The sequence below is a fragment of the Asparagus officinalis genome, chromosome 7, assembly GCF_001876935.1.
Source record: "Asparagus officinalis chromosome 7, Aspof.V1, whole genome shotgun sequence".
In the NCBI taxonomy this organism is placed as follows: Eukaryota; Viridiplantae; Streptophyta; class Magnoliopsida; order Asparagales; family Asparagaceae; genus Asparagus; species Asparagus officinalis.
In genome coordinates, this window is record NC_033800.1 from 148,000,391 (window position 1) to 148,015,390 (window position 15,000).

The 15,000-nt window shown below is 38.1% G+C and overlaps 2 protein-coding genes across 3 annotated transcripts in view; one reads left to right on the forward strand and one right to left on the reverse strand.

Annotated features, from left to right (window-relative positions):
• Positions 1–6,667, forward strand: part of LOC109848459 (calcium-dependent protein kinase 19-like) — an 8,279-nt gene extending 1,612 nt beyond the window's left edge. The window contains exons 2-9 of the mRNA XM_020417961.1: positions 292–435; positions 529–606; positions 747–821; positions 5,382–5,494; positions 5,709–5,876; positions 5,958–6,085; positions 6,189–6,288; positions 6,378–6,667. Coding sequence (XP_020273550.1) covers positions 292–435; positions 529–606; positions 747–821; positions 5,382–5,494; positions 5,709–5,876; positions 5,958–6,085; positions 6,189–6,288; positions 6,378–6,449 — 878 coding nt within the window. The 3' untranslated portion in view covers positions 6,450–6,667. The remainder of the gene's footprint in view (positions 1–291; positions 436–528; positions 607–746; positions 822–5,381; positions 5,495–5,708; positions 5,877–5,957; positions 6,086–6,188; positions 6,289–6,377) is intronic.
• The window catches only part of LOC109848458 (tRNA wybutosine-synthesizing protein 2/3/4), an 8,915-nt gene continuing 838 nt past the window's right edge, over positions 6,924–15,000 (reverse strand). Inside the window, exons 2-11 of one of the 2 annotated variants that reach the window (XM_020417960.1) lie at positions 14,524–14,714; positions 13,815–14,079; positions 12,245–12,638; positions 10,460–11,587; positions 10,091–10,220; positions 9,626–9,861; positions 9,376–9,511; positions 8,313–8,389; positions 7,274–7,380; positions 6,924–7,191 (exon numbers count right to left, since the gene is read on the reverse strand). In XM_020417960.1, coding sequence (XP_020273549.1) covers positions 7,091–7,191; positions 7,274–7,380; positions 8,313–8,389; positions 9,376–9,511; positions 9,626–9,861; positions 10,091–10,220; positions 10,460–11,587; positions 12,245–12,638; positions 13,815–14,079; positions 14,524–14,714 — 2,765 coding nt within the window. In that variant the 3' untranslated portion in view covers positions 6,924–7,090. Of the gene's footprint in view, positions 7,192–7,273; positions 7,381–8,312; positions 8,390–9,375; positions 9,512–9,625; positions 9,862–10,090; positions 10,221–10,459; positions 11,588–12,244; positions 12,639–13,814; positions 14,134–14,523; positions 14,715–15,000 lie in introns of both variants that reach the window. The other variant, XM_020417958.1, reaches the window with a different exon arrangement.

Below are 15,000 nucleotides of genomic sequence, written 5' to 3' on the forward strand. Positions count from 1 at the left end.
TGTCAATGTGTGTTGAGTTCCCGCAATAACTTTAACTATAACAAATAGATCGTTACGTTTCAAATGACTTGTAAATAGACTCAGTCAAAGTAGAATGTCAATGGCATCACAAGTTTAAATTTCATGATTTCTTTGTATTCCTTGGTCCTCGGCCTTCGCACACATACTGCTACACTTTATACACAAGACATAGCAATAGTTGGACATGTCTGTTATCTATTTTGCAATTATAGTGTGTATGCTATGGGCATAATTTACATAATTGATTAATTTTGTTTAAAAACATTACAGGTAGAGTGTACAGAGACATAGTTGGAAGCGCTTACTATGTTGCTCCTGAGGTTCTAAGACGCAACTATGGAAAAGAAATCGATATCTGGAGTGCTGGGGTTATCTTATACATTCTTCTCAGCGGGGTACCTCCTTTCTGGGCCGGTAAAAAAATAGACTCCCTTAGCTTGGTTAAAGAGATATTTTTTGTGATTTAAGTTTATTTTTCTTTACAAGTGTTATATTTTGGCTTTGCAGAAACTGAGAAAGGAATATTTGATGCAATACTACAAGGCGATATTGACTTCGATAGTTCACCATGGCCATCTATATCAGATAGTGCCAAAGATTTAAATACTACAAGGCGATATTGACTTCGATAGTTCACCATGGCCATCTATATCAGATAGTGCCAAAGATTTAATCAGGAAGATGCTGACCCAGGATCTATAGTTCACCATGGCCATCTATATCAGATAGTGCCAAAGATTTAATCAGGAAGATGCTGACCCAGGATCCGAAGAAAAGAATTACTGCAGCCCAAGTCCTTGGTAAGTCTTTCTTAAGGATTTAATTGTACATAGGCCCCATGTAGTATCATTGTTACTTACTACCCGTATAGTTTCATTGTTGCAGATAGACTCCCAGGTTATGTTGGATAGCAGATTATTGGGTCAAACAGACTAGGAAGTCTGTTTTGATTTTGGTTTTAGAATTGTTGGATTCCTAGTCTGTTTTGGTTTTAGGGTTTCTATATATATAGAACGTTTTAGAAGAGATTTGTAGAGAGAGAGAAAAGAGAGTATTTAGAGCACTTTAAAAGGAAGATTATTGTGAGAGAGTGAGAGATTTTTGGTTAGAGTTATTTTGAGTGTTTGAGAGAGTTGTAACCCATTGTATTTCTCCTCCGTATATTGAAATCTCTCCATCCTCTCCCCGTAGATGTAGACAACTTGCCGAACCACGTAAATCTATGTGTTTGTGATTGGTTTGTGCCGTTCTTTTGTAAATTGCACTCATTAGTTCTCCTCTCATTGCTCGCCGACTTGTTTGGTTCGCGAGCACGCTTCCGCCAACGTGCAACAATTGGTATCAGAGCTCTAGGGTTTCAGACCTAGGGTTTATTTTGGATGGAAGAAAATTCGTTGTTGGAAGCTTGGATCTTGGAGATCTATGCTTCGATGAAGATAGCATTGCGGAGTTGCCAGCTGGAGATATCGTCTTCCTCGTGTGGTTGGGAGTTCGTGTTGGAATCCAATCTAGGGTTCAAGTTGGGTAATTTTTATTCTATCAGTTATTTTAATTTTCTCTACAATTTAGAGTTAGCAAACAATGTCAGGAGATAGTGGTGAAAGCAGCAAGGCTACGGCAAGTACAGTTCATGTTGCACTTCAAAATACGAAGATCAATGTTGTGAAGTATGACAGTAAGATCAACTTTGGATTGTGGATGAGTGATGTGCAGGATGCTTTGAATGCTCAGAACTTAGATGAGACCATCATGGTCCATGAGAGGTCACAGAAGTATGATGAGGCGATATGGGACAAGATGAATCGAAACGCTTGTGAGGTAATAAGATATTGTTTGGAACAAGAGTTGAAGTACGATATGTTCGGTGTGACATCTACGATGAAGATATGGGAGATTCTGAACAACAAATATCTTACGAAGAGTGTTGAGAACCGGTTGCACTTGCTGCAAAGATTGTTCAGATTTCAGATGTCCAGGGGTACCTCACTTACGGATCACGTGAATAACCACATAAAGTTATTGTCGGACTTGACGAATATAGATGAGAAGATATCAGATGAGTACAAGACGATTATTTTATTAGGCTTCTTACCCTGAGGAGTATGATACCTTTGTGCTCACTTTGTTGAACGGTAGATCTTTCATCACCTATAGTGAAGTGACTAATGCATTGATGAATTTCGACTTGAGGAGAAAGGATAAAGAGTCTTCTTGAGCTAGCACTTTAGAAGAGACATTGTCGATGAGAGGAAGGAGTCCCTATCCGAGAGGTGGCAACAGAGACATGTTAAAGTTAAGAGGCCACTACTAATTAGTGAAGAACCAGTATACTTTCTGCAAAGAATAAGGACATTGGAAGAGAAATTGCCCGAAGCTCAGAGAGAAAGAGAAAAGCAAGAAGAAGGACCCGAAGGCTAGCGAGGTGAATCCTACGAAGAGTGGTAACGATTCAGATGGTTCATATTTTTCTCTATTGATTACTCTAGAGGTTAACCATGCTGATGCATCGGATTAGATGCTGGATTATGGTGCTATTTACCATGTGACTCCCAAGCGAGATTGGTTTGTATCTTTTGAGAAACTCGATGGGGGTGTAGTGGTAATGGGAAACGATCAGTCCTGTGGTATTTGTGGGTTAGGTACCGTCAAGATTCGGATGCACGATGGAGTTGTTCGTGAATTGAATGAAGTGAGATTTATTCCTCAACTGAAGGGTAATCTTATTTCTGTTGGAGCTTTGAAGGCAAAAGGATTCAATGTGACTTTTGAGGGCACTGTAACAAAAGTTACTTAGGGATCTTTGGTAGTGATGAAGGGAGTCCGTAGTAGGAACTTTTATTATCTGAAGGGAAGCACCTTGGTCAGGTAGCTTCAGCTGTTTTAGAGATGGACGCGAGCAGACTTTGGTACTACAGATTGGGACACACAGGTAAAAAGTCACTGCATGCACTGTGCAAGTATGGGCTATTGAAGAGAGTTAAAAATAAAAAGATTGAATTCTATGAGCACTGTGTTCTTGGCAAGAAGACTAAAGTGAAGTTCGGAACAACCATTCATAGGACAACATGCATCTTGGATTATGTGCACACGGATGTTTGGGGTCCCACCAAGACGACATCACTTGGTGGTCGACATTGGTTCGTCACGTTTGTAGATAACTATTCTAGGCGTTATTGGGTGTACATCATGTCGAAAAAAAGTAAAGTCTTAGAGATATTTATGGAGTGGAAGAGAAGATTGGAACTGTAGACATGAAGAAAAATCAAGATGTTGAGATCCGACAACGGCAGCAAGTACACATCAGACCCTTTTTAGCAGTTATGTCGAGACGAAGGCATAGAGAGACATTTCATAGTTAGTCATACACCACAGCAGAATGAGGTGACAGAGGTTGAATCGGTCTTTATCGGAAAAGGTTTGATGTTTGTTATCGCATAGTGGTTTGGAAAAAATCTTTTGGGTTGATGCACTTTTATATGTGAGCCACCTCATTAATAGGCTGCATTCATCTACGGTTGAGGGGAAAACCCTTATGGAGATGTGGTCGGCAGAGCCAGCAGACGACTATGATCAGCTTAAGGTATTTGGGTGCCCTGTATTTTATCATGTCAGAACTAATAAATTAAAACTTCGAGCTAGGAATGTCATATTTGTGAGACTCAAACGTAGTGTGAAAGGATACAATCTTTGGGATCCAGTTAAGAAAATGAGTAAAGACGTCACATTCGATGAGGCTTCGCTCTTGAAGTCTACCAGCTCTCATCAGATGGAGAGCACCCCGACAGATGAGATATCGTAGGTGGTAGAGATTGATGCAACTCTACAGAGTCCAGATGGGATCGTATCCATTAGACTACCGACTGAGGTGACGTCAGGCGAGCACGGTGATGATTTGGGGGATACATGTATGACAGAGCAGGATTAGGGATCGACGGCTCAAGTTCAGAATTCAATTGCAGTTCGGAGACCCAGGAGAGATATACGATTACCAGCGAGATATACAGATACAGTGGTTGTGTATGCACTTCCGGTAGAGAGTGTCGATGAGAGGGTTCTTACTACATTTAGAGAGACTGAGCAGAGTTCAGAGGCTGATTTGTGGCAGGAGGCTATACGAGAGGAGATAGATTCTCTTCAGAAGAACGACATATGGGAGCTTGTCAAGCTTCTAAAGGAGCAAAAGACAATTGGTTGCAAATGAGTGTATACTAAGAAGGAGGGCATTCAGGGAACTCCAGTGAGGTTTAAAGCTAGATTAGTAGTGAATGATTATGCACAGGAAGAAGGCATTGATTACAATGAATTCTTTTCTCCAATGGTGAAGTACTATTCGATTCGGATCTTGCTAGCTTTGGTGACACAGTATGGATTGTAATTGGATCAGTTGGATGTGAAAATAATTTTTCTTCATGATGATTTTGATGAAAAAAATTATATAACTCAGCCATTGGGGTTTCGAGCTGCAGGAAAGAAGAAATTAGTGCGTAGAAGCTTGTGGCAAATTCGTGTTTGTTGAGGCCCGTTGAGGTAATTTGGATGAATTAGGCGGCTTGATTCGTTGGGAGAGGGGACACGTAAGCAACTACATTGATGCAGCTGGATTTGAAGAGACGATACATTGATGCTCTTGTTGGTGTCGGCTCAGTTTTGGGAACACTTTGCCGAGATGGAGAATTGTTAGATAGCAGGTTATTGGGTCAAACATGATTCCTAATCTGTTTTGATTTTGGTTTTAGAATTGTTGGATTCCTAGTCTGTTTTGATTTTAGGGTTATATATAGAACATTTTAGAAGAGATTTGTAAAGAGAGAAAAGAAAGTCTTTTGAGCACTTTGAGAGGGAGATTATTGTGAGGGAGTGAGAGAATGTTGGTTAGGATTATTTTAAGTATTTGAGAGAGTTGTAACTCATTGTATTTTTCTTCCATATAGTGAAATCTCCACATGACGTAGACAACTTGCTGAACCACGTAAATCTCTGTGTTTGTGATTGGTTTGTGTCGTTCTTTTGTGAATTGCACTCGTTAGTTGTTCTCCTCTCGTTGCTCGCCAACTCGTTTGGTGCGCGAGCACGCTTCCAACGCGCAACAGGTTAATCAACTTTTTTTTTACATTCAGATAGACTCATTAATTTTACCCATGGGCAATGTATAAAAAAATTTCATCCAAGGGAAAATAGTAAAATCAAAACTCAGGGTGTCTATCTCCAACAATGAAAATACAGGGGTAGTAAGTTCAAGACTATGATAGTATAGGGGGTCTGCAATTAACCCTTTTTTTACATAAGACATATGTTTCAAAAGGTAACTAATGTTTTTCCTAGATATTATTTGATGATATGATCATATGATCCTTTTGTAGAACATCCATGGATTAAAGAAGGTGGTGCCTCTGATAAACCAATTGACAGTGCCGTCCTCTCCAGGATGAAGCAATTCAGAGCAATGAACAAGCTAAAGAAAATGGCTCTAAAGGTCAGTTGTCAGGATATCTTTTTTGGTTAAATTTCGCAAAACCGCCCAAACTTTATGGTTTTCTATCCAGAACCCCCTAAACTTTACAAATCAGAGGACCCCTTGAACTTTCAAAATCATATCAAAACCTCCACGAACTACTGAAAATTTTCATAACTGGGGTTAGTTTAGCATGATCCGTCACAATTTTTGATGATCTTGATCCTTTTTTTAGGTTATTGCCGAAAATCTTTCTGAAGAAGAGATCAAAGGCCTTAAACAGATGTTTACCAACATGGACACTGACAAGAGTGGTACAATTACATATGAAGAGTTGAAATCTGGTTTGGCTCGGCTCGGTTCTAGGCTTTCCGAGACTGAAGTAAAACAACTCATGGATGCTGTAAGACAAAAATGCTCCATTTCTTTTCGTATTCTCCTTTTATCTCTTCGAACAATCAAATAACTGCAAGATCTCTTTCAGGCTGATGTGGATGGAAACGGGTCTATAGATTACATTGAGTTCATTACAGCTACAATGCATAGGCACAAGTTGGAAAGAGATGAGCACTTATTCAAAGCCTTCCAATACTTTGACAAGGATAACAGCGGGTGAGTTGTCATATTGCATTGACGCTAAAGCTTTATGATAGTGCAATCGACATAATTTTGTGACTAGTTGGTCGAACTTTCTCATGTAATTTTCCTTTTACAGATTTATTACCAGGGATGAGTTGGAATTGGCCATGAAGGAGCATGGACTGGGTGATGATGCCACAATCAAGGACATCATATCTGAAGTTGATTCAGATAATGTAAGCGAATTTTGTAGTATTTTGCATATATGTGTGTGTGTGTGTTAAGAATGAACGATGTTGAACTGCTGATTTTTATCTTATTGCAGGATGGAAGGATAAACTATGATGAATTTTGCGCAATGATGAGAGGTGGAGCGCAACCAATGAAGCTCATATAGTTACTAGTAGTATAGTGTATTATTAGATATTTACTTTGTTCATTCGCCTGAGATATTTCACATAAACTAGGAACCAACACAAATTAGAGGCTTCAGTCCTCAATACTTTTCCGAGTGATGTTAATGTGTATACTTTTTTTGAATCAATCTTTTCCCGAACGTGTACGATGGTATCATTGCAAGTTTATATCAAGAGTTCACAATTGGCTTTACTTTAATTCTTTTTGTATTTTGCAACTCTTAGCTGAGAGGCTTTTGCAAGGGAGGTGCAGACCTTCTGCGCTCTAGATGTAATGAAAGAAGCTCAAATATTTTCCTATAAGCAAATTCAAGCTTCTGGCAGTAAGACCTTTATATTATACTTAAATAACCTCTCTTTAAAGTTCTCTACAACTACACAACCTAAGAAACTAGAGTTCTCCACAGCTTTGATGCCAAGCAGACATCTGAAAACATGAAAGCTTATGCACCGTATAACACACTTCATGTTCAGGTAAATATTAGCTTAAAAATCTTTAAAAGTAATACATGATCGCTGATAAATTCTGTCAATGATACATTGTTGTATAATCTCACTCTTCACTTTGTTTCTCTGATTCTCTCGGATAAGAAACAATACTTGCATATAGTAATTGTTTGATTTAGACTTTTTGACATCTAACATCAGCTACAATATGGCGAACGTGTGGACCGTACCACTTCACACGCTCCAAGTGTTGTACTGAAACATCCCAACATAAACCTGAACCAGAACTGTTACTATCAGTACAATATCATAAGAAAACTCTTTGATAAACGTAGCATATATGCACAGAAAATTATACCTTCAGATTGAGCGATATCGCTTATGGATCTGATGACATATTCCAACCATGAATTCTCCTCTGAATCCTTGACATTTTCATGGATATGAAGCACACCACCCTCAGCCCTGTATCAAAAGTTCGTTTTAAATAATAGTTGGCAACAAACAAATGGACCATTTTTTTGTGTTTTTGTGTGTTCGTTTTTTTTTTGTGGGGGCAGGGGGTGTACTTAAATAAAATATCGGGTGATGGAAGATGAAAAACATGTAATTAAGTCCCTTTTCGTGCCAGGGATGCTTCATGGTCACTAAATAATTAAAACTAAAGAAATCTTGGCTAGCTGAAGCTTTTGCTAGCTGCAAGCTTAATTCTCGCATTCATAGGAGCCTTTTGCCCTTCTTTTGTGAATGACATACAGGACAGGAGGAGTATGTCATCTCCTCTCATCATTCATTAGAGAAGGATAGACATTTAATTCATTATCTCTACAAATTTCTTAAAATCGCCAAAGTCAGTCTAGCCTCTCTAGCTGCTCGTCTATCATCCAAAAAAGATACATTCAAAAGCTTCCCTCCAAGCATGTAGTTGCTGATTATCACCGGCTTTAGGCAGTCAATGTCAAGATGGGATTCTTATAAATTGTAATGTTTAATTTGTGAGCCAGATGGACACACAATATGGTGTGATGTAAAGATATTAACATGGAAGACCAACTGATGTTGGAGGTATCATGTGTAAGTTAAATGTAGTATGGATGAAGCTATGTGAAATTTTGAAAGAGGTAGTTACTTACAGTTTAGTGATGTAAATAAGAAACTAAATATGAAAAACCAAGCTTCTCCCAAAACTTCCAGAAGCAATGATATTGGAAAGGAAGATACACAAACACTTTGAAGTAACTTTAAAATACAAAATGAAAGGACATGAACAGAAAAATAGCAGTTAAATGTTTACTAAGCCAAAGAGAGGGATGCAGGGAAATGCAGTAGAATCACTTCTGTATTACAGATACATGTAATAAATATTATCAGACAACTATGACAGCGCAAAATCATACCTTAAAGCTTTTACAGCAGTACCCCAGCTAATCTCACTTGATGGTAGCAGACCAAGGCAAACACGATCAGCAACTGCCTAAAAATCAGTACGAGGAAAAATGAGACCCAATATATAGCTAAACTGATCATTGCTTTAAATAATTTGAATCAATAACCAATAGTAGACCGTGATGCAACAAAAGGTGGAAGCTGATGCAATTTGATGCCATGTTAATGGCACAGCATTTTAATGGAAATTGTTTTTCAAAACCTGGTTAAAATCCCCTGAACATTGAAAAGCTCATGTGAGTGGTGCACCTCTGGTTGTTCTCCATTTTATAATTAGAATTGATAGTCCTTGGGTCATCCAAGGAGCGCAACACAATGTTTTCATAAAAGGCGACCTAGACAAAAAAAGGCATGCTTCTACCAAGTTTTCAACAAGATTTACTGCTTTTGTACAGAGAGTCTCAGGATACAGCTTATGTATTTGGATTTTTAAATTAATACAGCACCCGCTCCAACTCATAAGATAATTTTTTGGTACATAACTACGAGCCCAAATATAAAAAGTGTAATATGTTAATGTAATTAGGCACTGCAAAGTAAACTAAAGAAGATATGCTGAACCAAATTGAATTTCTAAGCAAAAGGATTAAGATATACGGTTCATCTATTGATGAGACTTCAGTTAAGTTTTTTGCATGTGGTCATGAATGATTTCACGCCTTTGCTTCTGGATCAGCATGTACGTTGAGATTACTGTCTAATCTAGAAGTTTTCAAGGATATAAATAAATGGCATGTTTCCAGGGGCGGAGAGACATGCACCATTATAATTTATAAGTAATTATACACAAAGTATCTAGGAATATTTAGGAGAGGTAGCGCCCTGAAGGTCAAGCAAACACCTAGGTATCCATCTAGGCAAGTTGCATGCAGGTGATGGCACATGCACGCGTCAACACCAAGGTAAAATCTGAAAGGACCTCAACATAATTTAAAAAAATGCAGCATACATGCATTAAAAAAAGTCTTAAGAGTTTAGAAGAAGCATCGTAAGTGGTTACTTAAGGGAACATACTTTAGGTGCTGTAACACGATTATCTCCTTCAAGTATGATACAACGATCTGCCACGAAGTTGGCATCAATATTATGTCGAAGTGCCTTTATTGCGTGGGGATTCCATTCACATGCATAAACGAACTTTGCCTTGGCCCTCCATATGAAATATATTGTCATCATGACCAACATATTAGCAACCACTTGCCTCAAATAAGTACAAATTGAAGTACAAGACCGACAAGTCACAAGACGCTAAAAAATGTCTTACTTTACAAGAAACGGGAGCACAAAATATCCAATTCCAGCAAACAAATCCACAACGATCTCATCCCTACAGTCCAGATGAGCCATTCGGAGCTTTTCCGAGAGGTTTCCCGAGGAAAACATGCACTTGGTTGCATCAAAAGAGTAAATAATTCCATTTTCTTGGTGTTTAACCCAACCATCATCTCCCACAAGAATTTCTAGAGAGCTATCTCTTGTTCCATTAGGCAATATTCGGCCCTAATACAAGGCAGACAAACATATCAACTTAGATGCATATAATAATTAAACAAAAACACCAACATAATACAATTTCTCACTTAGAAGGGATGGATCATGGGGGAAGAACACCATTCATTCAAATATAGGACACTTCTTTCAACAAGAACAATTAGTCTTAAGTAGTAATAAGTGACCAAACTGATATCTAGCAAAATGGTGGTGAATAATGTAGTTTAGCTACACATACTTGGCGTGCAAGGCGCTGAGCACCAAGGGATTTAGCTACTATTGGCCAAAGCTCATCACCAATAGAATTCCAAATTGCATCCTTCAAAGAATTTACCGGAAGAACCACGATGTCACCAAGTCGCTCCCACCTAAATAATATAAGTAATATCAAGAATGAAATTTGTAGGTAACTTAACTAGTGGCATGACTATTACTCACTGACATGTTACCTTTTATCAAAATACCAGTAAAATGGAAAATAAACACAATGCAAACATTGACTTGCTAACAATTGAGAATCATAGAGGCATAGAGCTATATGTTGTAGGAAACACAATGCAAACTCCTAACGATGCATAAAGATTTATGTGGAGTCAATAGAACAAACCTCGTAGGTAGCTGCTCCAACAGCTTTACCGGCATTCCCTTTTTCCTCAGCAAGGTGCTAATTGATTCTTTCATTGTCTTTTGAGGAGCTTTGGGGACTTTCCTACTGCATGACACATCATTAATTTGTAGTGTACCACCACAAGTCACTAAAAATCTTGATGCCATAGGGAGAGAAATCTCATCTAATGAACTGCCTCCCTTCTTTGTAAAAACTCCTTGTTGACAGAAGTCGTCCGGTGCATCTACGGAATTAAGTTCTTTCTTATAAAAGGAGGAAAAGCTTCTAGTAACTGGTAAGTTTATATGACGGTCATCCCCACTTGGCTGGACCTTCCTACTAAGATCCAACCATCCAAATTTTTTTAATACATCCTTTGCAAGCTTAGCATATTTCTTCTCGACTTGAAGGGTGAAGTATTTTGCATCAATGCAATGTCCATCTCCAGTAGTATGCACGTACTGTAAATGTGTTTTGCAACCAGATATGTCGTCAAAAGCATTGTGAAACTTGGCTGGTGGCTCATTCACCTTTTCATAAGTAATGCTATAGAGTGAATCTACTGGTTGCAAATTTATCTTCATTAATTGATTAAACTTTGTACCAAATGCATAACAGGATGTTCCACCACCAATAATTACTATATTGTCATCAATGACACAAGTTGAACTGCGAACCCAGATGTTTCTATCTACAGAGTCAACTTTTACATGCATCCAGATTTTATGTTCCAGGTTTAGCAAAGACAACTCTTCATTATGTTGCCTGATAGGACATCCACCAAGTATGCCAAGATACCGTTTATAGATGAACATGCAATGAGAGAATCTTGGTAAAGGATCTCTCCCTGATGTCTTCTCCTTCTTCCATAAACTCATTCTTGTATCAAAACTGTATAAATCACCTAGTGCTTTTTCACTGTCGTACCCCCCAAACATGTACAAAAGTGTGCCATCTGCTATCAAGGAATGTGAATGGCGAGCAGAGGGCCACTCCCCTTGGATGCTGATCTCACTCCACTGAGAGGTTTCAGTATTTAGAACATTCATGCTTGAAAGAACCACTTCACCATCAAGGCCACCAAAAACGTATACACTCGAGCCTACAGCTACGGCTGCATGTCGATGCCTGTAAGACATTTAAATGAAAATGAATTAAATAGGCTCACCAGTATACAACACTGCTGAAATTCATGACGCAAACGGAAACTGTGTCCTACAGCTACTCCAGTGGCTGATACTTAAAGAAGATAAAAAACAAACTAAATTCACTATACCTTCTCAAATAGAAAGCGTTAGACTTCAGTTATTACCTCAAGACTCAACAGGTTGATGTTTGGTACGGAAAAATTAATCGATTAGTTTCTGATTTTTTTAACCTCCATGGCTAAAATTAATTAAAAGCAGCAAACACTTAATCCACAGCATAAACTAGTTTACTCGTCCAATGTCCACTAATGAATAATTCTTCTTTCTTTTCCACCAAGACAGATGTTATAGATCGTATTAGATTGCTTTATGACATGAGCATAATACTAAACAACACATTTTAGTAATAAATGTGACAGATCCATCATTCTCCATGCCTTAGCTTGTTTCAATGTGCTTTATCCATTAAAAATTTGCAAACAGAAAGAACTACAGCTTCAGTATTAATATACGACACATTTATTAATAAATTACGATAGATCCATCATTCTTCATGCCTTAGCTTGTTTTCATAGTATTGTATCCATCAAAACGTTGCAACCAGAAAGACGTAAGGCTTCATTATTAGGCAACTTACCTTGGCTGGAACATGCTCCCGGTACATTCTAGCAACACCCATCTATTTTCCGACGTGTGCAGAACCCAGACATCATTAAGAATTTGATTTGGACCACCTCTGCCCCCAATAATAAACATTTGGTCCCCAACCATTGAAGATGTATGACCCATGCGTGGAGATGGGGGTCCCTTGGCATCAATTTCATGCAACTGGCCTGACCGGGGATCAAGCATCAGGGAGTAACTTCTTCTTGCATGCCTTCCTACTCCTCCAAAGCCACCAAATACAATGATCTCTTTCCTTCTGTTCAAAGTACAAGCTGATTGACCCCATAGTAAGAGTTTCTCGGCAGGTTCACCAACTGTTGTCAACAAATCCGCTGAAACAGAGCATTCAGGCGTCCCTGACAACTCTGTTGATAAATTGCAACTTAATCTATGGCAAAAGGAGGGAAGTGCTTCCAATAGGCTGAAAGCAGCATGACAAATAATATTAATTATTCCTGCACTAGACAATGGTAGACAGAATGGACATGCATGTGCTGATTTTAAATTAGGCAATTATTCCTGCACTAGACAATGGTAGACAGAATGGACATGCATGTGCTGATTTTAAATTAGGCAATACGAAGCAATCAACACAAGTTTCACTAGGGTAGAAAAAACAGGTCTCTGGGGACAAGTGACATAGTTGTTTCTTTTCAGAGGTGCTATCATTAGTTCAAACATGAGTTTCTTTCAATTGTTGATGTAATGATAGTTCAAATGTTAAAAAGTCGAAAGAAAGTTCAACATGGAAATCTTCACATTCTTGAAATCACAAACTCCACAAAGGTTCAAATAAGAATCAATCAGCTAATGTATAAACCCAAGCTAGGTGTCTATAAATCAGATGTTGTTTAATGGTGCATCACACATTCACAAGTTCGAGTTTTTACGATAAGAAAGTTAAAGGAAGTATATGTTCTTGCATTCATGGAGCCACATAGTTGCAGGCTTGCAGCAAGTAGCAACTACAGTAAGAAATAAAGTTCAAATTATACGGTTAGTTTGTATAGCACATCCTTGCCATGCATGCTCTAAAAATAACCTATCTGCTAGATCTTCAGCTCAGAATCAGCCTGCCTCTACCTAAGCTACAGCCTTTCTACACTTGCAGAAAAATGGCCTAGGTAGGTTCCTTAACAGCTGTCTAATGCTCTAGCGGTCAAGGTGCTTCAGTGAACAACCGCTTTGGAGGATCTAGGCAGGCCAGGTACTAAGCACACCTATAATGACCTAGTTTTTTGACATTGTAATTGTCAACATTCCCCACCTCTTCCATCAGAAACATGGACAAAAATAAACAAGCCATTTATTAATGGAACATCGAAATGCAGGCTCATTTAAGGCCTTAGACTGAACCTCAACCTCTGCAATTAAACACCATTTCTAGGACCCACGCCCATCATTGTTTTGGTGGAAAAAATTAAATCAGTTTCCCTATTAACAATTATGGTACAATATAGGCATCAGAATTTAAACGGTGGCAGACAATGATCTCTGCTCAATAAACTAGATAATTCAGAAAATTGATGTTCTGCTTTTACCTGAATTTAGATTGGCGTTAGTTCCACCTTCATTAGTGTATCCAACTTCTAATCCACACAAGGGGTTGAAATATTTTAATGAGTCCTCGCATGATGAATTGATATTTTTATCTGCATTTGAGAGTCTTCCAGTCCCAGAAACAGATTTATCTTTGATCTGATCCTGAATGCAATACTGTAACGAGTCACTCTCATTTAGTTTTTGGTCTGATAACGAGTCATTTTGCTTTGCTTCGAATTGTGGAAACCTTCCTTCACCAGACACCTGCCGTTGATTCCTTTCGTTAGTATCTATCTGTTCTGATGATGCTGAGAGAACCTGGAGAATTTTTACTAATGTTCCTTATCATCAGGAAGAACTGAAAGCATATACAGTATTTAAGATCATGAAAAACATCTATAGTAGAATAAAAATTCCCTTCAGTCAACTACAGAAGCATGAAGTTTGCATGGAAGTTGAATATTAAAAATGAAAGTGAGATACGCAATTCCTCACAAACTAAACTACTATCTGACCTTGATCCACAATACATAAGAAACTGCATTAGCTCAAATTTTAACACATTGACTACTAATGTGGAAAATTTCTCATGCAATCAAAGTTAGGAGAATCAAGGATACCAGCCTAAAATGTAATATAGAGCTCTCAAAGCAACTTCTTACTGGTAGTAATGAGGAAAAAAATAGGGCGAAAAGATAATAACCATACCTTAATTTGCAAAACATGAAGAAGACTGTCTGTTCTCTTTCTATTTGCTTCCATCTTCTCGTTGGCGATCCCAACAAGATAGCGAACATACTCCTTCGAAACCAAAACTGAACCAACTTGGCCTAGTGGCACTTCCAGGCGTATAGAACAGCGTATGGCAATAATGACGCGTTTTTGTATACTTGTTATACCTATTAAAAAATCAGCATTTGCTTTATAAGTCACAAACATGAATGTTTTCTTCTATTATATATTGTCCATGAGTATGAAAACAATAAAAAAAAAGTTAGTATTTTTGCCATATTAGAGTGTATGGCAATAATGGTGTATCATGTATCAATAGCAGTATCCGAGTACAAGTTGCTATTTGGTGTATGATTCAATAGCCATATTTGGGTTTAAAAAATAATTCAGTATGTGTATGTTGGATCTAATAATGATTTTAGAAATGGGTGAGTCTAAAGATAAATCATGATA